Raw genomic sequence first — 22,502 nt, 5'->3', positions numbered from 1 at the left:
CTGCGTCAAGCCCGGCGGCTGCTTCATTCCAGGTGCCTTCCTTACCTAAGGCTCCATCTTCTACAGCGCACAGACCAACCACCTACTAACTCTCCCTGCAGTTTTTCCGACAAAGCTCACTGCTCGTCTGTGGCGGGCGCTTGTCAGTGTCTCTGTCATTGTCAACAACCAATAATGGAAAGCGCCCCACAATACCTTCCATCTCTTTTCCATCAGGTCAGCTAAGGTACAAGGCAGCCTCGTCCCCCACAGCAACACTCCCCCATCCCAAAAAGTTCAGCGCAGGAAAAAGAGTCCATTACCTACAACAACTCCTACCGCCACTCCTCAACCACACATCTCCACGACGCTGCGAACTCTGTCAAGATGGCCTCCCAAATGGGCACCATTGCCCAGCTGCTGGATGCTACTTTAGACCCCAGCACTCACAGAAAAGGTACCCAAGACAGCCCCCGTTGCCGTTACCGTTACCTCGTACCCCGCCAACGTTGTTTGGATGCTGATAAACAAACGTGAAAAATAGCTGAGCAAGCCCTCAAGGCAGAGCAAGCCAAGCCGCAATACTCGCTCAACCTCCTCAACATTGTCGCCTCTGAATCTCTTCCTCTCAAGACCCGTCTGGCCGCCGCCTTGGCCTTCAAGAACTTCATCCGCTCCAACTGGGTCGATGCCGACGGCAACTACAAGCTCCCCGCCGATGAGGTGAACACCATCAAGTCTCAGCTTATTGGGCTGATGATTTCTTGTCCACCAACCATTCAGACTCAGCTTGGCGACGCTATCAGCATCATCGCCGATTCAGATTTCTGGGAGCGCTGGCAAACACTGACTCAGGAGCTCGTCGAGAGGTTTTCCCCCGTCGATCCCAAGATCAACATCGGTGTCCTCGAAGTCGCCCACTCCATTTTCGTCCGCTGGCGCCCTCTCTTCAGAACCGACGAGCTTTACACTGAGATCAACCACGTCATCAGCACATTTGCGCAGCCTTTTGTGCAACTGCTGGTGCAGACCGATGAACAGATTACCAACAACGCCCAGAACAAGGATGCTCTCAAGAGCTGGTTCGAGGCCCTGAGCCTCATGATCAAAATCTTTTACGACCTCTCGTCCCACGATATGCCCCCGATTTTCGAGGAACACCTGGCTTCCATCTCAGAACTACTACACAAGTACCTCACGTACACGAACCCGATCCTAGAGACCGACGACGATACCGAAGTTAGTGTCATCGACACCGTCAAGGCCGATATCTGCGAAGCTTTGGAGCTCTACACGCTCAAGTACGACGAGGACTTTGGAAAATACACGGAGCCCTTCATTACCAATGCCTGGAATCTTCTCTCCAGCACAGGCGCTGAGACCAAATATGACCTCTTGGTCAGCAAGGCTTTGCACTTCTTGACCGCTGTCGCCGGCACTTCGCAACACTCGGGTGTATTCGCGGACGAGAACGTTCTGGGCCAGGTAGTTGAGAAAGTTATCCTGCCCAACGTTGCCCTGCGCGAGTCTGACCTGGAGCTTTTTGAGGATGAGCCTATCGAGTACATCCGCCGGGATCTGGAAGGTTCAGACACCGATTCGAGACGCCGGTCTGCGACCGATTTCTTGAGAAGACTCCAGGAAAAGTACGAGCAACTCGTCACCGGTGTCGTCTACAAGTACATCAACCACTACTTGGAACAGGGCAAATCCGACTGGAAGGCCAAGGACACGGCGGTGTACCTCTTCATCTCCATCGCAGCCAAGGGCTCTGTCACCGCCGCTCAGGGTGTCAAGACGGTCAATTCATTGGTCAACGTTGTTGACTTTTTCGAGCAGCACATTGCTTCGGATTTGATGGCCAGCGGAGGAGTTGAGCCCATCTCCAAGGTCGACGCCATCAAGTACCTGCACACATTCCGTAGCCAACTGACAAAGGAGCAATGGAAGCTGGCGTTCCCCCCTCTCATTCAGAATCTGGCATCGGACAACTACGTGGTATACTCATATGCTGCGATTGCTGTCGAGCGTCTGCTGTTCCTCTCGGACGACTCTGGCAAGGTCATGTTCCCCCGCGAGGACATCCAGCCCTTCGCCAAGGACTTGCTTGAGCATCTGTTCAAGCTGATTGAAAAGGAGAGGACCCCTGCCAAGCTGCAGGAGAACGAATTCTTGATGAGATGTGTCATGAGAATTCTTATCGTCTTGAAGGATGGGGCCGCACCGCTCGTCGAGGTTGTTCTGACACACTTGGTTGCCATCACCAACATGATTAAGCAGAACCCTAGCAACCCGCGCTTCTACTACTATCACTTTGAGGCCCTTGGCGCCCTCGTTAGATATACCTCGTCGACCCACGCTGCTCTTTTCAACCAGAAGCTTTGGGAGCCTTTCAACCAGATTCTGGTTGAAGACGTTACCGGTACGTCAACAAGTGACAGGCAGTGGACTTGAATTCTTGGCTAACGTTGATGTAGAGTTCCTGCAGTATATTTTCCAGATTCTGGCGCAACTTTTGGAGTCAAGCCCTCCCGATGCTGTATCAGACAACTACAAGGCCTTTTTATCCCCGTTGCTCGAGCCGGCGTTGTGGGATACCAAGGGCAATGTCCCGGCCTGTACCAGACTTCTCTCTTCCATCATCCCGGCAACCTCTGCCTTTATTGTTTCTGAGAACAAGCTGGAGCAAATCCTCGGCATTTTCCAGCGTCTCCTCGCTGTCAAGAAGTACCAGTTGTACGCCTTTGACATCTTGGAGGCAGTCGTGAAGTCATTCGAGCCGTATGTCCATTCCTTGCCTATGACTCTTCTGAAGGTTCTGTTCTAACGAGACCCAGTGCGGTTGTTGACCAGTACTTTGGTACCATCCTGAACCTTCTTTTCGCCAAGCTGCAGGGCAACCCGCCGGATTCGCTCAAGCTGCGCTTCGCTCGATTCTTCCACCTCGTGGCGTCCCGAGTTGAGGCTGGTTTCGGTGCGGATTACTTCATGAAGCATTCCGAGAAGATCCAGGAGGGTATCTTTGCCAAGGTCTACCCTCCCTTCGTCTTGGCCGAGACGGAAAAGCTCGCACGACCTGTTGACCGTAAGCTCGCAGTAGTAAGTCTTACCAAGACTCTCTGCGAGTCGCAGGCTTTCGCGCAAAAGTTCGCTAAGGGATGGGCCAACACATGTAAGATCCTTCTTGCCTTGTTGGTCAACCCACCCGTGGTGTCTGCCGGCCTGGGCGACGAACTCATTGCCGAGGCCGACGTTGATGACATTGGCTTTGGCCTGTCCTACACGGCTCTCAACACGTGTCGGCCGATCGCGCGTGACGATTACCCAGAGGTCACCGCGGTGGCTCCCTGGGTCAGCGCTTACATCAGCTCCGCTAACCAGCGTCACAACGGAGCCATTGTCAACTTTGTCAACACACGTCTCACACCGGAGCAGCAGCAAGCACTGCAGCAGTACTTGCAATAGGAGATGCTACCAAGCGGTGAAATGGGGTTACCGGACCACTATGCATTGTCCATGGCCTACGGCGGATGGCAGAGACTCCGATAGGAGCAATATTGAATGAGTGCGGATTGTTCAAAAACGGTGCCGGACAGAAGCGTCAGCGAAGACCGTGGGAAGAAGGGAAGGGAATGATCACCCAGTCGGGATCACGGCCAGGCGTATGCGGTGGAGGAAATATCATGAGCAAACTCGATTTAAGGCTGCTGGATGGTTGATGGATACCGGCTCACAAGGCCATTGCTTAATGGCTGCGTTTGAGTAGACGAATCTAGCTAGCTGTGTGCACATGGCATCGGATGACAGGCGTCGTCCCCTGAACGAGTTTCGAGAATTAGAAAAGCAAAAAGCATTTTCCGTTTCTAATGCCTTTTTCTGGTGATTGTTCCTTTCGTTCGGGGTTTCTCTTCGCGCTGTGCATGTGCAACCCTGACCGCTTGATGGAAAACGGCGAGCACAGTCATGTACAAATACGTTTGGTCATTCTTCATGGGTATCAAAACCGGCGCCGACCGCCGCACGTTCCGCAGTTCCACACCGCTCCGGGTCGGGGGACCTTTGAGAGAGAAAACCACCCCCACCCGGTCCACCGTCCGGGTCAAGGGCTGTCTACGTAATCCCCCATCGTTCTGTGCAATCTGTGCAACTCCCGGGCGGTGCCGTACTCTGCAATCTGCCATTATTCCCGGGTGTGGAGAAGGGGAAGGATACCAACTTACTACGGTACGTGTCGGCGTGGGGGGGGGAGGGGGGGTCGGTGACAATATCGCAACTTCCCAAGGTCCCTTCCCTTTTACCATGAGTACCTAGGCAGTGGGAAGCCTAGACCAACGTGTGTTCAACTACATCCCCGAGAGTTTTTTTTCGAAAGGTTTTTTTTTTAAGGTTGCTTGGTTGATCCAATTCTGTCTCTCCTTGTTCGTCATCGGCAACGCCGATTTGCATCGTTGAACTTTACCGAACCATGAAACTTTCTTTTTACCTTGTTTCCTTCCTTCTATTCCTTCTAGAAGGGCTACGAATACCTACCCAGAAAAGGAAGAAGAAAAAAAGGCGGGCTAGGCTCCATAATTTTCAAGAAGAAAAGGGGGGCCGGCGGGAGCGGCAGAAACAATGGAACAAGCCGAGGCTTGCCTCGTAGGTTTCGTGAGCAAGGGCACCGCAGACTTGTAGATGTGGAGAAGTACGAATGGAACGAGAAAAGAAGAAGAAGAAGAAAGAAGGGGGGGAGGAGAGAAAAAGAGTGAAAAAAAATAAAATAAGAATTTTCTTCAACAAGGTCATTTTCACCGACATTGACCCTTCTATTCCGCCCCTGGCCCTGGCCCTACTATGCAGATTGCTGCGATGTCACGGACCAGTCGATGGGGGGTGACGGTGGCGATTGGAACTACCTATTCGTACGGATAATGCTCACCCTGATTTTTTCCCCCCTTCTCCCTCCCTTTCGTCTTCGCCTTTCGCAAACAAGGCCCGTGTGGAAAGGAGGTTCTTGCCAAGAGCCCGGGTTGCTGTCCAGGGGCGTTGAACCCCACGACTCTCTCCGAAGTGGTGGGGGACTTGCCGAACCCGTTGAGTAGGACTTGGGGCCCTTGGGGGAAGGGGAGGGAGGGGGGGCCGATCCACTGATTGTGATTGCCGGGGGGATTCGACCGGCAGCGGAAAGCCAATGAGAAAGACTCTGTTTTTTTTTTTGTCATGACGAGATATGAGACCCCTGGATGGATGGATGGGTGAGGTTTCTGATGCTGTGGACACTGGAAACCGCAAACATGGTGGGAATAAGGAAGGCCACGATGCCGATCTCGCGGGAATCGACCGTGGATCTCGCCGGCAGAAAATGAGATGAAAGGTGCCACATTGGGCGGAGACGTCATGACTGTCTGACTGTCAGTGAGGCTGTTTGACCGCTGCTTCAATCTCCAGTGGGTGACGGCTATGTTTCGTTGACTAGTTGGAAAGAGTTTTCCATGTTCGTGAGACGCCAAGGGAGCAGCAGTACGCGGAGCTCATCTAAACGGAATAAATTATGAAGCGTATCATTATGAAAATTGTCAAAAGCTTTTCATTGATTGGTATATCGTCCACTCTCGTCAACTTTGTACTACAACATATTTTTATGTCCATCTGAACGTAAAGTGCGCTGAGAAATGAAAGTCAGGAACTCGTAGGTAACGTCCTGCAAAATACACCACCCGCCATATGCATAAGAAAGGGCAGACAAGGTGGATAACTGACAAATTGCCCAGTACCAACTAGAGTCTGTCAACGCCGCCGGGCCTCACGTCTCTGATATTGAGGTGCTGCTTCCTTTGGCAAATGCCCCCCTCCTTGAAAACGATGCTATGAACCTCCAACTGCTAAAACAACGAGCAATGAACAAGAACAAATTTCAAACGCCAGGTCCGTGTTCTGTGAGCCCCAATCATAAGTCGTTATTAGATGCGAACAATGGTATCGTCAGATCAAAAATCGTACAACATATATCAACTATGTTGTGGCGTGAGTTGGGTATAGATTTGAGCTGTGGGTAGTGGTGGGAGAATAACGATGTGGTCGGTTGGATCCGGCCGAAGCGAACAATGGTGGAGAGGGTACTTATGGCAATCGGCAGGCGACGTGAATTAAATCAAACCGCCCTCGGTGAATCCGACGCTGTTTCGCCATCCGCAGCGCCGTTCTTGTTCCTCCCTCTCGAGGTCTCGAGGCCGTGGAGGAACACCCTTAGCGTTCAAAGTACCTTTGGGTACCTGAGATGGACTTGGGTCGAACTCGCTGCTGCCGCAACTGCTCCCGCCGCTGGTGTTGGTCTGGACGAGAAGTAAGCTGCTGGTGCTCGAGAGACGTTTGGTGAACTCGCTGAAGCTGAGTCGTTTGGCGCTGGAGCCGGACGCCCGCTTTTCCCCGTTGGTTCGGAAGTTGGCATCATCGGATGTCTTACCGGATGAAGAGGTTGGCACATCGAGCCTCTCTTGGCCCATGGGTTGAGTTTGGTTGTAGGTCCTTTGCGGCACACCCGGCCGCATCTTGGAATGCGCCGTGTGTGGTCGCCCAGGAGCCTGCAGGGGAACGCTGAAGTTGGCAGGCGGGCTCCTCATCGCGGGCGAGCGAGGTGACATTGCCTCCTCTTGGCGACTGGCGAGATATTCCAGGGCGCGTTGGGCGTTGGGCGCAATCAGCGTTTGGCGATTGCCGCTGGCATCGGCCTCGTGCGCATATTCGTCATGCTCGTCATCGTCTTCATCTTCCTCGTCGTCATCAGCCTCCTCTTCCGATGAATCTTCATCAACATCAAACGCGCTCAGCATCGCAATCTTTTCGGCATGTGCTTCTTTCACCTGTTGGCGCATCTTCTCGTCGGCCTCGCGCATCAATGCGTCAAACCGAGCCAGAGAAGTGAGCTTCTCTTCGCCCGGTGTCTCGAGTTCGGAACCAGGGATACACCGTAGTTGGAAGGCTCGATCCAGAATCGTCTCTCGCTGGTTCGGTGGTGAACTAGAATCGGCTCCCGGAAAAGGCTGAGCGCCTCCTGAACTGACGCTGCCTCGTCCGCGAATTGGTGAGCTGATGGTGGACGAACGTCCTTGTGCCGTCGTCCATCCCTCGATCAGTTCGCTTCTTTGGTAGTCGCTCATCGACATCGTCGTTACAGGCGAGGGGATATCGCTCGGGAGGACAGTTGTATATTTGTTGGGATCTGGGATGCTGAAGCCCATGTGAGTAGGATGGGTAGTACTTGTCGGTGATGAAACATCACTTCGCTTGGAACGAAGACTCGGGGAATCGGAGCTGAGAGTGATAGGACGGTCTCGGCTCGAATATGTCTGCGTCGAGTTCTTGTGTTGCAGAGTGCCACGGGGATTCGGGTTTCCACTCGGAGGTCGTGGGAAGTAGTCAACGTCTCGAGACCGCTGCTGGGCAAAGGGGTTGGTGAAGGAGGGAGACGCCGGGCTTTCGGGGCTCATGGGGAGTTTTCTCGAAATTATGAAACGGGCCCATTCGTGTAGGCTAATGTGATGGTCGTCGGGAGGCGTGCGAAACCAGAGGGTGGTCGCGGTGGATTCTTTGCTTGAAATCAGGCCAGCGGCCCTGCTAGAACGGCGCTTCTTCTCCTTGTCGTTGATGGTGATGACGAGGGTTGGCAGAACGGGGCCCTGCTTGCGATGGGCGAGCATTTGCACTTGGCAGTCTATGACAGAGCTGACGGGGTATTGGTAGGAGGGCTCCCAGTCGTCCTGCAAGTTCAGGTGGCTTAGGTTTGGGCCAGAGAACTCCGTCATGTTGAGCCTTACCTTTGACTTGAAGATGGAGATGTAGTAATCGTCGTTGCCGGGCGTCCGCGGCTGGGATCTGGTACCGGCCCCGTTTGAGCGTGTTGAAGAGGTATTTTGAGGCAAGGTCGGGCTGGCGATGGGTTCCCTGTAGACACTGCGGCCTCCCACAACGACATATCGTGGCTAGAAAAGGCAAAGGTCAGAGACAGAGATTTGGGGGGGGGAGGTGCGGCCGAGGTTTCAATGCATTTTCGTACCTTCCATATGGCGCGACCCAAGATCTGGCCCCGATCAGGGGGTATCAGGAGAACTCCCTCGCAAGTTTCCATGGCTGATGCAAGAGGCTAACCCGGGTGTATCACAGCCAAGGCGTATCCAGACACTGTCGTTGCTCCAAAGAGGAACGGGAGAGGTATTCAAAGTGTCAGGTAGAGGATTGAAAAAGCATGCTTCAACTTGAAAGCAGGCGTCGGCGGTGGAGGACAAGATGCAGTCTAACGAGGGTTGACGACGGTTGCGCATGCGGCAGAAGAAAGGTCGGGTCGATGACAGACAGATTACAGAATTACAGGGTAGAGAGGGGGATTCGGTATCTCGGATCTGCATAAAGGGACCAGTGAGTCGCTCCCATGGATGTCTCTGGACCCAGCGCCCCTGAGCTGCACGAGAATAAATAACGGTTGTGTTGAAACAAAGATTGGGCAAGTTGGAAGAAGAAGAAATGAGAGGCGAGGGCGGAGGCAGGTAAAGGAAGAGAAAGGTCAATGGTAAGCGGCGGTGGTGGTGGTGAGTGGTGGTGTGGATTGGGGCCGCCAATGATGAGGGGAGGGGGGTGGTGAAAGGGACGGGAATCCGTTACTAAGTCGCAAGGCGGTCTGCGGGAGATTGAGGGGGGTTAAGAGACGGAGCCGACGAACAATGGCATGAAGAGAGGCAAAAGCGTTTGTTTCGTGGGGAGTAGCAATTCTTTTTGTTTAAAATTGTAGTCATTAACGGCGAATGAAGCAGATGGGTCTGGGGGTGTGGGTTGGCATGATTACGATCGCTGAAGACGGGAGACACTGCGAGGGCCAGTCCACAACCCGCGGTGACATGGAGCCAAAGAGGAGACTGACGGGACTCAGGCCTGGGAGGGACTCATACGTAGTAGGGAGGGTGCCACGGGTGCTAGGAGAATAAGAGAACGGAGCAAGAGAGTGAGAAGAGTAAGGGCGCGCCGTCCAGGAACGGTTCGTACTATGCGGTAGGCGAAATTAAGTAAGATGCGAAGCAGTACTGGGCTGGATCGGGGTGGATATGCGCATCTGCATCGCACGTGTATCCGTACCTACGTAGTAAGGTCAGGTATACGCAGCAGACACTACGCACTTCTCTCCTTATTGTCACATTCCCTCGTCTCCTTTGTAGGCTTCTGCTGCAGAGCGCCCTTCAAAGTCTGTACGTACGAAGACATCTGAATACACTTTTGTAGCTTCCTTCATATGTCATACCTGGGTTTCCAGAGTATCCGTGGCAAGACTCCCTTAGCAAGCACGCAAGGCACTTAAATTGCGAGGAACGGCACGCGGTCAAGGCACGGATACTTTGAGAAATACTCGGTGCTGACCACTGCTTTACGGATACATTCTATGCGTACCAACAGTGGTCGCAGTCGGGATGTCAAGGACAGGGCCTCCTCCGCAGGGGGGTGTTCAAGGAGAGGAAAGGAGTGGAAGAAGAAGAAGAAAAAAGTCGGGCCCCTCTCGTGTATGCCCTGTACGAAGTACCTAACTACCTACCTTAGTATGTAACTATGTTGTCTGTCTCCTTGGAAGGGTAATAGAAAGGAACGAACGGTACCTGCGCGAAGCAACGGCGGCAGGTGCAACCCGCAAGTACCGGGTTCAGGGCAGGACGGACCATTGGAGCACGGAGCAGGGACGGGGGTGTCCCCGGCCCATCCTTCTCAGAGACCGCTTTGCATCTTGGGGGCACTTCCACTGGCATCTCATTTCATCCAATGAAACGTAGTTATCGGGTACGGATAGGGTCGAGGGTGGATACTGCGGAAGAGGCAAGACACGGTACGTACCGCTTCTCCACTACCTTCCAGGTTCCCACCAGCACTCAATATTTTTTTTTCTACAGAAAGACCTGCACCTCACCTCACCTCACCTCACCTCACCTCACCTTACCTTACCTAACGTGCTGGGATACCTTATTCCAAGACTACCTCGGTACGTTCGACTTTACCCATCTATTCTACTTATATCAAGGTACAGATAAGATAATCTGTTTACCTCTTACCAGAAACAGTAGGCAGAGAGACTCGGTTTCCGAGCTGCAGCGCAGACAGCCGCCTCTCGCCCCCAAAAAACTTGCCTTGCATTCGAACCTCCAGGCGCACCATCTACATGACATGCCTCCCTACCTTACTTCGGAAGCCCCTGAACGAAAAGAGGAAGAGTCCGGAGTGGAGACCATCTGAATTTCAAAGAGGCGGAAACGCGGAAAGAAGGCAACAGAAGAAGAGGGCTACGCCACGCACGGCCGGCCGCAGAAGCGCTGTCTGGTGGAGGGGCCCTGTCTGGCTCGGTGGACATGTTCCATCGCCACCAACTATTCGTACGCATACATACACTACGGATACTGGCCGTGCCCCGTAGGACTACAAGTCCAAGGTTCAGCATCGCCAGCTGTGCCAGCGTTGCTCCACCACGACTCCTGGACTGTGACTGCGTCGTCCACATCGCGACGCTTCCACTGCCAGGGACCGAGGAGCGCCGAGACGCGAGAGGGACTCTCAGCGGGGCGGAAACACTCGAAGACTTCCATCGCTAAAAGAGAAACCCATTAGCCCTCTTGTAGCCCTGCTAGCCTTGGCTCTCGCTCTGTCATCCCTGCTCTACCCCTGCAGCGTCCCTGGTCGAGCTGCGAGCTCTGGTCTTTTCCTCCGTCCACTGCCCACCCCTCCCCTGTCTGTCATTCCCGTCAACCATCTCAACTTCTCGCAGGGACACACACGCAACCAATGCCGCAATCCCAGGGGAAGAGATATATTCCCGTCGCCTTTGACTGCTTTCAGACGACGCTGGCGCCGTTTCTACTTTATCGCCGTTTGCAGACATCACCACTGGCTTTCATTCCATCCGCCCGAAGCCGTGTCTCTGACTAGTCTCTTAGCGCATCTTCATCTGGCCGCTGCTTTGACGTCGTCCCCGGCTTTCGTTGTCAGTTAGACTTTCCTTCCCATCGAATCAACTTGGGATGGCATCGGATTTCATCCTATCAGCCACCGCTTCTCCACCTCCACTGCCTAGCTGACTTTGCGGCGTCACCGGTCAAGCCGTTTGTTTCCCACCATTCCAAGCGTCAAGACCGAAAGGAACCGGCAATCGTCCCGGCTCCGGGTGTTGGCGGCAGGCAGCGTTGTCCAGTTTCAGCCCGGCTTCCCGGAAGTGAGAATATGCAGAGCAAGACGACAATGGAGGAGGACGCCATCTCGGGAACTGGGTCGTAACCTATGTCATACACGGCCGTGAATAGGATGCCACTGTAACTTGACATTACCCACCTCATCAATCACCGCCGCGCTGGTACCGAGCGCGTTTCGGCACAGCTGCGGAAACGCCTCTTGAACGGGCTGATACAGATCTCTACGACACGCAGGCAGGCCACCAAACCCTCCATATGCATGCCATTCACCCATTCCATATGGCGTTCCATTTTTGGTTCGGGATTCGCATCACATCATCTGGAAACGGCCACCGTCGTTCCTGACTCTTGCAACTCCGCACTAATCCTGTTCATGTGCCGCCCGAGCCTCCAATGCGACACAACATCGCTCACTGGTCTTGCTCTGCGGCTGCTCCTGCCGACAACGACAGGGGAGAGGGAAGAGGCAAACAGAATTGGCCGCCGGAGATCTTTCGTCACTTGGCGTACAAGTACGGATACCTGTAACTCCAGTATCCAGCGTCTAGTCGTTGTCAGAGAGACGGACTTCAATCGTATCGTTCGATGAGAATATCCATACCTCTTCCCCCACCGCTACTTCAAAAGACGTCAGCATCAGACCATGTCTGATGAATCAAGCATTGTCCCCTCTCCCGTCACTTTCTAACCGCCGCAGCATCCGCGGTGTGTACGTTGCGTATTTCGTCTCCCACCTGAGAATATACTGGGCGGATCTCAGGGACCGAACCGTCCCTCCTCACTCCCCACAGCTTCTCATCCGCACAGGTGTCCGAGCTCTTTTATCACCGCCTCAGTACCTCACTATCCGGCGTCCAAGTCTGGTCTGGTCTACTGGTCCGGCAACATATCAGATCGAATTGTCTTGAACATGCAGTTGGGCTGGCGGGCGCACTCAAATATGCAGCACATGCAGGCCGCGCAGCGCATGGCATGGCATCGCGTTGCGTCGCATCAACCATCAACGCTAAAGTGCGCAAAGCTAAAGCCCATGTGGCCTTTCTGACTTGAGGCACCGTCTCGCACCTCGCGCGCCCGACTGGCTAGTCGCCGTCATAGACTAGCCCTAGACAGTTGGTGGAATTTGGGCAAGGCCACTCGAAGCCCTCCTGTCTCTGCCAACTCGCCAACCTCTCCGCCATGATGCTGCACATTTGCGGAGATCTTAATGCCTGCGGCACACCAAGGCCTCCGAGGTATCCATCAACCTATTTGCTGTGCCTTGCCTCGAAATGCGCGCCTCCTGGACTAGACCGGCCTACGCCGCTCGTCCCTGGCAAAACCTGGTCTGTCGGGCAAATACTTGCTGGTCATGTGCGGTAATTGGGCAAGGGCTCTCGATACTCAGCCGTCCAAGATGGTGTCGACTTGCTTGCTTCGCTGCAGAAGTTCCGGCAATCAACTACGGGCCATGTCCTACTTTGGACACGCCAGTGCAGCCGATATCCCCCTTCAGCTAATTGCTCCAGAAGAACGCAGTCCTATCTACTTTTTTAAGCACGTCGCTACCGTTTTCCACTCTCACGACGCCCCTGGCCGTCGGCAGTCGAACCGATTCCGATTAAGGTGTCTCCGTGCGAGCCTAGCACCTTGAACATTTGGAATGCCCCGACCATATGGTTCATGGGCTCCTTGGTCTTCTCGGCTTACATATTTGCTAGCGGGAACGCGCGTGCCGCCGCACCCAACGATCTCCAAGTTGGTACGGGTATGCCTCATTTCCCTACGGATACACATCGCTCGCGTTCAAAAAATCAGAGCAGTGTCAGCCTACCACCTCCGGTAGACGTCACGCTTCTGACAGATCAAATGCACGCAATGTCTGATTCACCTAACGTACCTATGCGCCCCTGGGCCAACGTCGCCAATCTTGCAGGGCGCGCAGGTGCGGAAGCAGCTAGGATCAGGGTTGGCTACAGACGGATTTAAGGAGCGGACAAAGCACCTCAATCTGGGGCCAAATAATGGGTCAGTTATCAACGGCCTCCCATCTTGCTGACGCTCGAGCATCAGAGCATTCAGTTCAACCCCGTCAGATACTATATTGTCATCAGCGATCGTCCCCTCACGCCGCAAGCGCTGCTCATCAGCTTCTAAACCCAGATTGAACTTCTCGCCCGAGCTGTGTGCACCCGCCATTGGACTCTACCCGGCTGATCAAGTCAACCGCCTTCTCGCGTGGATTCCACACAGCTTGTCCAGCTTACCAAATACGGCCGGCCCGGGATAACATTCGTCGCCGGAGTTCGGCGATATCGCCGTGGTGGTCCGCACCGAGTCGTTCAGAGCTATCATTTCTCACACTCTGTACCGCACTTGTATCATCCATTTTCAGGCTGTCAGCTCACCCGTCGACCGACATTACCTGATTCCCGTGTGAGTAGCTGATGGGCGCCTCGAAATAGCCTAGTTGCTTGACATCACGCAGGTGGCTTGGGTTTGAAGGGCGGTTGGCGCAGCACGAAGACGATGCCCCTGATCCACCTTTGAGGAGCCCTCTCCACATACTTCAACCTTCTTCGCTTGCTTCTTCCTCTACTACGGATAGAAACTAAGCAGTTTCAATCATCTTGGCCAGTTGTCAACCGCGTGGCACTAATGCGGATTCACGCCAGAAATGCCATCTTGCTGCATGCACCAATTAGTCCTGGACACATCCACTCATACCCCGCCAAGGTCCAGACCAACATTGAGATTATCGTGTGGCTTGCGATATGCGCCAATAGCTTCGGCCAGTTACTCGAGTGCCTTGGGCTTCCAGTCCATCAGATGTATTCCTGCAGCTGCCATCATGGCATACGTACGCAAGAAGGTGTCTGAACGACCAGCCAGCGCTGTCACACCCTCTCTCCTCGGTGTCAATCGTGTCTTGCATCAGGGAGATGAATATGTTTTTATACTCCGGATTCAGCACCCGTCAGACCGTCGGCGGGATCGCTGGCCATTGTCCTATGCCCACAGTGTCTCACCAACCCTACGAAAGCGATCTGTCCACCGCGGACGGCACCCTTGCCATTGAGCACAAGCCGCCTTAGCACTAGCCACTCTGCAGTAGCATTGGGGGCATCGTATTCATTCGAATCGTGGAGAGACGGGGGTATTGACTCGTGCCTTGCGCTGAGGATCATGAATAACCGGGGGGGCTCTTACCATTTGCTCCTCATTTGAGCGGTCCGTTCCTGTGTGCACGCCCTCCGAGGCTGGTCGACTGGCTCCAGATCACGGAATCCCCCATAATAGGATTCTCGTCCTGGGTGATCCCACAGCAGCTCGTCGCACCAGATGACATGTCTGAGATGTGAGCTAGGGTCGTTACACCTCATTAAGCGGTGATGAGAGGCTATCCCGGCCATCTGGTTTGTGTCCCTCCAAAGGAACAGGAGTCGAGTCGTTGACCAAATTCATGTCTGAAGAATGGAGGCAATAACGAGAATTAGGTTCGATAGGGTTACGTCTCGAGAAAAAAAAAAAAAAAAAAAAAAAAAGCCCGTCCTTCGTTCCGACGTGTTAATTGAAGGTGATCCTCGTGCGGAGGGGCAACGTGGTGTTGCGGGTCGACAAGCTATATCCACCTCGAAGCGAGGACGATCGCGAGGTGTTGAGGTTGCAGTCCCTCCGACAAGGTAATTACGCACCCTCTCCACAGACCACAGCGACCACTGAGCTTCAGGCGCACCCTGCACGTAAGCTTACTCTCCTCGCTACTCAGAACCCAGAAACCCGGAGTTTGCACTTTGTTGAGGGTTGGCATAAACCTGCTGCCTGAGTCGCAGTGCAAATGAGCGCCATGCAATACCGGCCCGATGGCGAGTCAGGAGGGGTGCGTTTTCGGGGAACGTTGCACGCGGAATGTCTCGCTCGGTGCCTGGGGTCGGCCGACCCGTACCAAGATTGAGAGGCTTACGAAGCCGCGGGTGACGCTTTTGAGGTTTTGAGGAATCGACGTTGTACAGGGCTTGGCCCGCCCGGTAGCATCTTGCGAGGCTGCGGCTCCTAGAGTGCCGGGAGCCAACGACGAGAGGGCTTGACGCGACCCTGCGTTCGGACAAATGCTTCTTTGTTCGAAGCCTTTCCATATGTGGTGGCTGGAAGCCGAATGGCAACGTTATTCTGAAGTCAACAAGGCGAAAGAAGGCTTCCAGAAATATTTACAAACTTCTATACTAATGAGGGGGCAGAGGTAAGAGGAGGCGCCAGCGTGCGGCAGAGCGGCTGGTGACATTCGTCTTGTCTACTTGGTTCTTGATCCGGCGCATATGTCTGCCTTGCTACACGGCGACGTTGGAGTGCTGCAATTGGAATCAGTATCTCTAGGAGGAAGATCGTATCGCTTGCCAAGACGTGATGAAACACTACGGTCCTTTGTGCATGGGGAGTTTTTGATTTCAAATCCAATTGTCTAAGCTAACGGGGCGTTTCCTGTTTGCGGTTCAGCGGATGTGTCAACTGATTCCCAAGGATGGTCCCTTTGCTTCAATTTTGAAGATACCATTCGATAAAGGTTTGGCAGTGGTTGAAAGCGATGGAGGTAGCGGGAGCGGAAGCAGCATGATACCAAAATGGCCACTCGCCGACACTCCGTCCATTAATCCGCCTATGTGAGTAGGAGGACGATGAGAGCTTTGTTCCGCAACCGACCTTGGGAGTCATTTGACTCACCACGCGGTCTCGGTGTGCGGAAAGTTATCAGGGAGGTGAACAAGCTTGCAAGCTTATACCAAAGTCAACTTTTCTCGTCAGTATCAAACTCGCCCTCAGGAAAGAAGTGATTCCTCGATTGAATATTGGCGAAGTCTACAGTTGCAGCAGTATGGTTACAAACTAGGCGTGAAATGACGCGCTGTCGCCTGCCCGTGTAAATAGAAACTAAAGGCGTTTCTCAGCCTCCATTTTGGAACTAGGAAGCTACATTTGCAAGAACAACCGGGCACTGTGTCTTAATCTCGCGAAGAACTCGTCCGTCTGATCCATGGTGGAGGAACTGTGGTCTTGGTTCAGGGCCGTAAATTGGTCGAGGGGGGCTTGGCTTGGTTTGTGTGTGAAACTGATGGAAGACTTGGGTGCCAGAAGAAGCGAAGGAACGCGAGGAGGATTTGAACTTCTCGAAACGGAGTCACGAGCTTTTGCGTTAGGTCTTGACTTAACTTTCAAGACAGATTCCAACAGCTTCAGACCCACGAGTATTGTCCCAGTTCAAGGCTTCAACGGTGGCAACGGATACCGGCAGTTCAAAGTTTGGCCCCGAGAGGACGACGAGTGCCGTGCCGCGCCGCGCCGCCCATGGAGGCCATGGTGAGACTTTTGCCATTTCGCATATATAAATCGTCACGCCTATAAGACGTTAATACATTGAGTCCCTCGGGTCAAAAAGTACGACAGGGAAGACTGAGAGTGCTGCTTTCGCACGTGCATGTCAGCTATCTCTGATGGTGAGAGGAGCGGGCGGTCGCAGTTGAGATTTCCCACAAAGCTCCCTCGTTTGCCTTGAGAGTTTTTTCTTCAAGGACTGCGAGGCTAAGTTTGTCCTTGAAGTGAAGAGATGTATTGCGCTGTGCCTATTTCGAAAGGACAAATACGACGACGACGATGACGCTGTCGTGAATGTCGATATACTCCACGTATAGAAGATCACAAAAGCAGTCGAAATAACCAAGCTCCCAGGGAAAATCTAGGTTGCTGCCTCTGTAGCTGGACCGTGGTCTAAATGGCCAGGAATCGGAACGGGGTAGAGCGGCGTTTTAAGGCCATTCTCGACTATCTATTCATCGGCCAGGAACCAGACAACCACCGGTACTAGGCTCTCATTTCACCGAGATCAGTTCCCGTACTCCAGGGCAAATGCCAAAGCCTTTGCTCTGCCTACCTGCCATTCCTGACCCGTAAGCGTATTGCTTTCAGATTGTAAAATCTGTGGCTACAACGCTCAGGGGTCGGACATGGCGCCGGTCCTCTCTACCACCCACGTCAAACGGCTAGCGTTGGTCTTGTATAGCCTGATAGTCTACCAAGTTTTCCTATTAGCACGTATAGTTTCCGGTTGCTTAAAACGTGTGCTATTTTGACTTTTAAAGTTGGTGCGAAAATTTCCTCGTCATGGTTCATCGCGGTAGTATCATGGTCTTACCTTGCATCAAAGCACCTATTTCCACCCCAGAACGACATTTCCCTGCTCCATGCTTATTCTACCTATTGGTCTTAAATTCCACGTCTAATTCGCTGCAGGTTTGGGAAACGTTGGTTGGATGGGTTTCCGTTGCATTATTCATGGGCATACGTCAGCGTCGTCACAGCGAGCGATGGTCGGATGCATGGGACGCACCGGATCGGCGCGCTTCCGACGAGCGGTTTCGAGTTGGTGGGCTTTTTGGGACCCCCCCTTTGGCGGGTACGGCGGCGAAGAGGAAGAAGCGAGTAGGGCAAATCATGCCATTGAAGGAGTCGTTGGGAGGGGGTGGTTTCGAATTCTTTTTAGATGTCGGAGTATGTTGTTCTCCACGTTTGATCTCTGGGTTGTTTGATGGTAGGGTTTATATGATTTTTTTTGGTGTTGCGATACCTACTGCGACTTTCAGTTTGCGCAATGTCCTTTCAAGACTTTTGGTTTGACATTCGGTGTTGTACAACTCAGCCCATAGTGAGGATTCCTCAATTTCGTGTCCTGATAAAGAGTTGGGATAGAGTTGGGACGAGTGTACATTGCACTCTGCCAGCAACCGAGATTCCCACCCAAAGGAACGCAATATAGAGCTATACATGTCGCAATGGCAGCTATCCTGTCGACTTCGGCGTTGAGGCGGAGGCTAAGAACGGCCATCGACAGCGATTCTTCTGGGAGGTGGCTGTGGAGCTGGAGCGGTTCGAGTCAGGCAGAAGAAACGGTCGAGAAGACGGTTGTTCTGCTTTCATGGGAAGAATTGCGTGAGTGCCTCCCTTTTTTTTTTTTTTTTTTGAAGTTTCTCGTCGGGTCAGAAAAGTTGACGGTTGATCTCTTAGCTGAGTGGCAGCAGTGAGTTATTTCCTGGTGGGGTACGGACACAGGAGCTGAACGTCGTAGATGCGGGAGTGATCATATCAAGACCGGGTACCGGTAGGTATTCTTATTTAAGGCTTGCGTGTGATGTGTCTCTCTAATACGTACCGAGATAGAAAAGCGTGTAACTCAGTGTCAGGCTGCTTCGCTAGTTGGACTTGTGTACACAACGAGTCCGGTGAGTTTGAGAAAGAATTATCTCAGTCTGGCCAGGTATCACAGTCTTATACCGAGAACAGTGAACATCTATTCCCACGCGATTGGGGCCATCATCTTCATTCTGCTACCATTCTACATCTTTGGTGATGGTATACCGGCCAGATGGAGTATCGCCTCAGCCGCAGATGTGGCCGTCTGCGCCATCTATGCTCTCGGCGTGACCATCTGTTTCGTTCTGTCCACGGCGTAAGTTCACTTTGGCCCCCACCTACCAAGCTCGGTTTTCGTTCCCCCTTGCTTCAGTATAGTATTTGTTGAATACTGATATGAACCCCTTGAAGCTTCCACACCCTCATGTCCCACAGCGAAGTCGTCTACCTCTCAGGCATCAAGGCCGACTTCCACGGCGTCCTCGCTCTGATGTGGTCCTCCGTCTTCCCGCTCGCGCACTACATCTTCCCCTGCCGCCCTGCCACGCGGGACGCCTACGTCGCGCTGACGGGCCTGCTGGCGGCTCTCTGCGCCGCTGCGACGTCGAGGCCAGACCTGGGCGCTGTGGACCTGGGCCACCACCGCGCGGCGCTTTTTGCGGCCTTTGGGCTCGCGGCGTTCGTCCTGCCCATCGGGCAAGGGATGTTGGTGGATGGCGTCGAGGAGGTGTGGGCGAGGGTTGGTGGATGGTGGGTTTTGGGGACGGCCGGGTGTAATTGTGTTGCCGTGTTCGTGTATTGGGCCAAGGTGGGTTGTCTCTGCTTTTCTGATTGCTGCAAAGGGGATTTCTTGTGGAAGAATTCATTGCGAAAGACGAGGTTTCGAGCTGGGGAATCTTTTACTGATTGTTTGGCGGTCAGTTTCCAGAGAAATGGTTCCCGAGGACGTTCGACCTCCTGGGGGCCAGCCATCAGTTGATGCACATATTTGTGAGTTTTCATCTCTTTTCTTGTGGTCACTGAGGTGAAAGATAAGGAGGTGTTACTAATGGTCCCAGGTTTTGGCTGCTGCTCTTTCATATGCAAAGGCGGTGGCCGTGGGTTTTGACTATAGACATGCGCAGGGGCTCGTGTGCTGAGTTTCTTGACTCTGACGAATAGCCGTAAATCTAGACAGTCCCAAGAGTCTTACGTTCTCAAGTACTTAATCGAATAGAAGAAGGCTAGCCCCATAAGGGGCAAAGAGTTGAATATCTATGTTGAACTGTAAACCCGCGTCATGCTTCGGTGGTCTAAGCAGATTTTTGAAAAGAGTACACAACGTAGTGGGATATAATTAAGGGTCTATTTACGGCAATATCCGATGACACTGGTACGTACCATGCCTATTTATATAGTCTTGTTTCGAAAAGCACCGTCACATCATCTGTAAGCTGATTTAATGTCCATCGACGTTGATAACAACCTTTCCCCGTGCCCTGCCACTACCGACGGTCTCGTATCCGTCCACAGCCTCCTCAAACCCAATCTCTCTCTCCACGACTGCCTTGACTCTCCCATCCGCCAACATGGCAACAACCTCTTCCATCAAGGCCTTCCCGGGATCCATCATAGCTACAGCAACCCACCGCCTCCCCGTGCCGCCCAACCAAGTCGAACGGGGCCAGAGGGCATTCATCTGCATCTGCCAAACCGCCTTCAGGAGAGCCCCGTAGGACTGGCTGGGCGGCTTGATACCCACCGCACAGTAAATTCCCTCGGGGACGAGGTACTTTGCGCAGTTGACGTACACGTCCTGCACACCGACGCAGTCGACGACCGCATCAAACCATTTCCCCTCTCCCCCAAACTTTTCCACCAACGCCCTCGACGCGGGCGACGACGGAGAGGCGGCGGTGTAGTCCACGACCTCGTCGGCTCCCAGACCGAGGAACATCTCTGCATTCTTTCCCGAGCAGACGCCGACGACGTAGCCCCCCGGCCCTACGACCGCGCGAGCCATCTGCAAGGCCAGAGACCCGATACCACCGCTGGCCCCGTTGACGAGAACCCTGTCGCCCTCTTTCAGCCCTGTAGTGCGGAGCATCACGGCGGCGGTGCAGCCTGCCGTCATCATGCAACTCGCGTCCCTGAGGGAAATGTGGGATGGGACGCGGACGGCATAGCGCGCGGGGAGGACGACGTGTTCTGCCAGAGCGCCAGTGCCGGTTGGCCAGCCGTAAAATATGGGAATGAAGGCTGCGACGCGGTCTCCCTGGGAAAAGCGTGAATTACTCTTCACCGCTGCGGTAAGGGGTGGAGTTGGGCTGATGGTGGTGTTGGTAGCCGTCGAGGTTGTTCCTCCGTTCGGTCCGGACCCGGACCCGGATCCGGGGCTCCACACATCCGTCACGGTCCCGCTCAGATCCCAATCCGGTACCGCCGTCTTCGCCCGTGCGACGCCGGGCAACGTGGTGATGTAGAGGCGACCTCCCGGATTCAGGGCGGCGTGTGCGACTTTTATGAGAAGCCATTGGTTCCCGTCTTCTGCTTCAGGGACGGGTTTGGCTTTTGCGAGGAGCTGGGGCGAAGGGGGGAGAGTCGGGGCCGGCCGGGAGGCGAGGGAGAGGACGGAGCGGGGGTTGCCGCGGTTGGTGAATGTCCAGGCGCGGGAGGATGCCATTTTTTCTCCAAGAGAATCGGGAGTTGAGATTGCGTATTCTGTTTGGATGAAGGCTTGATCGATGCTATACGGCTGGACTTTACTGACTTTTGAGTAACAACTGAATTCAGTGAGATCGTAGCGGATTGAAGTGTGTGCAAGGAACCTGACGTAGGTTAGGTATGGAAGAAGAAACAGAATAAGTTGATGCTCCGCCGGAGGTGTCGTAAATATCCAGCTCCATCCCTTCTCGCAGTCGGATCAGTTCTTATACCGGTGCCATCAGTGCACTAGGTCAAAAGTCGTCGTCAGAGGATCGGCGTAAGCCGACGCAGCCTAACTGTTTAACATAACGGTTTCGAGTCCGGCGCTGCCATATAGGACACGGAACACGAGGGAGCCAATAGCAATCAAGCAAGAATGCCCCGGTCAAGAGACAACAAATCCAACTCGCCTGCATGAGACTCTAGAGGAAGAGACGATTGGAGTTGTAGTGCTATCCTTCAATTCTTACACTCTCACTGTAGCCGAGCTTCACACTTCCAGGATGATGAGTTCCAACCTTGCGATGTCTATGGACATTTTGATACACATATGCCAAATGCTGCTAGACTAGGATTATCATTTCGGGAATTTCGAAGGATGTCTGGGACGTCAAGAATGGTCGTCCGAAGAAAGCTCAGCAGGTAGCCTCGGTATCAGGTCACCTCCGTTCAACGTACGCCGGTCCCAGACGGCATTCAGATTTGAGTTGGTGAGCGTACGGACACGAGATTTGGCCTCGTATGTCCAAAGTCAATATCCTGGTCATGCATAGTTATACTAGAGGGAATGGGATATTTGCCAACTCAAAAATATATGTAGTGCTTCGTAGGTGCGACAAATGAAGGTCGACCCATCAGACAGACGAGCATGTGTGCGTAGCTACGGCAGGTTCAGCCTAAGGTATGGAAAAGCGAAAAGCCTTTATCCCAACGAGCGGCCGTAAGAAAAGACCCGGCGTGCAGCTGACATTTTTGAGGTGAGTGAGTTGCTGAGTTGCCAGGTTCGTCGCATTGAAGAGGGTGGCACGGGCGACGTCTCACTCGACAGTGGGACGATTCGATACGACTCGTCTCCCGCGACGGATGGCTGTAGCCTGTGGGCCCGTGGGCCCTGGGGCGTGGCACCGCGGCAGGAAAGGGCAGGTGGAGAATGAAGAAAACTTGGCGCACACGCGCCCGAAAGCGAAGTCCCCCCTTCCCAAGTTCCCACCCAATGACAGTCTTGCGACAGCTCAGTGGCCCTGGGGAGAGAGGTCCGGCAAGCTGACCATTGTGGCCAGGTCAAGCCAGTCAAGCCAGCCGAGTGGGGGAAAGAACGCCAGCAAGTCCCTTGGTGGCCAAAGGGGCCAAGACTTTGGGACGCAGGTTTCGGGGCCTGGAACCTTGTGCTTGTCCACCGGAAAGCCAAAATATTTACAGTCACCACACCCAAGTCGACCCAACAGCCAAGCACCAAGGGCAATTCATCCCTGGTTCGTCTGCGGCCTGCCT

General features: G+C 53.7%; 6 protein-coding genes across 6 annotated transcripts; 4 read left to right on the top strand and 2 right to left on the bottom strand.

The window, feature by feature from the left end:
- Positions 1–366: 366 nt before the first annotated feature.
- On the top strand, positions 367–3,444 carry CORC01_01864 (Cse1; the record flags this gene model as incomplete). Its single annotated transcript, XM_022613517.1, has 4 exons — positions 367–436; positions 524–2,401; positions 2,457–2,760; positions 2,817–3,444. 4 exons carry the CDS (start codon positions 367–369, stop codon positions 3,442–3,444), a joined length of 2,880 nt encoding a protein of 959 aa, XP_022479901.1.
- A 2,660-nt stretch (positions 3,445–6,104) lies between these two features.
- Positions 6,105–8,083, bottom strand: CORC01_01863 (uncharacterized protein; the record flags this gene model as incomplete). Its single annotated transcript, XM_022613516.1, has 2 exons — positions 6,105–7,937; positions 8,012–8,083. 2 exons carry the CDS (start codon positions 8,081–8,083, stop codon positions 6,105–6,107), a joined length of 1,905 nt encoding a protein of 634 aa, XP_022479900.1.
- A 2,522-nt stretch (positions 8,084–10,605) lies between these two features.
- On the top strand, positions 10,606–10,972 carry CORC01_01862 (uncharacterized protein; the record flags this gene model as incomplete). Its single annotated transcript, XM_022613515.1, has 2 exons — positions 10,606–10,745; positions 10,780–10,972. Coding segments are annotated over 2 exons (333 nt in total), but the record flags the coding sequence as incomplete, so codon positions are not given.
- Positions 10,973–11,818: 846 nt separating this feature from the next.
- On the top strand, positions 11,819–12,213 carry CORC01_01861 (uncharacterized protein; the record flags this gene model as incomplete). The annotated part of the gene is made up of 2 exons (XM_022613514.1): positions 11,819–11,881; positions 12,079–12,213. The coding sequence occupies 2 exons, from the start codon at positions 11,819–11,821 to the stop codon at positions 12,211–12,213; spliced, it is 198 nt and encodes a 65-aa protein (XP_022479898.1).
- A 5,755-nt stretch (positions 12,214–17,968) lies between these two features.
- On the top strand, positions 17,969–19,465 carry CORC01_01860 (uncharacterized protein; the record flags this gene model as incomplete). The annotated part of the gene is made up of 8 exons (XM_022613513.1): positions 17,969–18,125; positions 18,201–18,213; positions 18,262–18,294; positions 18,354–18,415; positions 18,477–18,642; positions 18,738–19,134; positions 19,248–19,316; positions 19,385–19,465. 8 exons carry the CDS (start codon positions 17,969–17,971, stop codon positions 19,463–19,465), a joined length of 978 nt encoding a protein of 325 aa, XP_022479897.1.
- A 299-nt stretch (positions 19,466–19,764) lies between these two features.
- CORC01_01859 (uncharacterized protein) lies at positions 19,765–20,988 on the bottom strand (the record flags this gene model as incomplete). Its single annotated transcript, XM_022613512.1, has 1 exon — positions 19,765–20,988. One exon carries the CDS (start codon positions 20,986–20,988, stop codon positions 19,765–19,767), a length of 1,224 nt encoding a protein of 407 aa, XP_022479896.1.
- Positions 20,989–22,502: the final 1,514 nt, after the last annotated feature.

This window comes from Colletotrichum orchidophilum (assembly GCF_001831195.1).
Source record: "Colletotrichum orchidophilum strain IMI 309357 chromosome Unknown Scaffold_10.1, whole genome shotgun sequence".
In the NCBI taxonomy this organism is placed as follows: Eukaryota; Fungi; Ascomycota; class Sordariomycetes; order Glomerellales; family Glomerellaceae; genus Colletotrichum; species Colletotrichum orchidophilum.
Note: the sequence above shows the minus strand (reverse complement) of the source record. Positions and strands in the feature narration are given on the sequence as shown.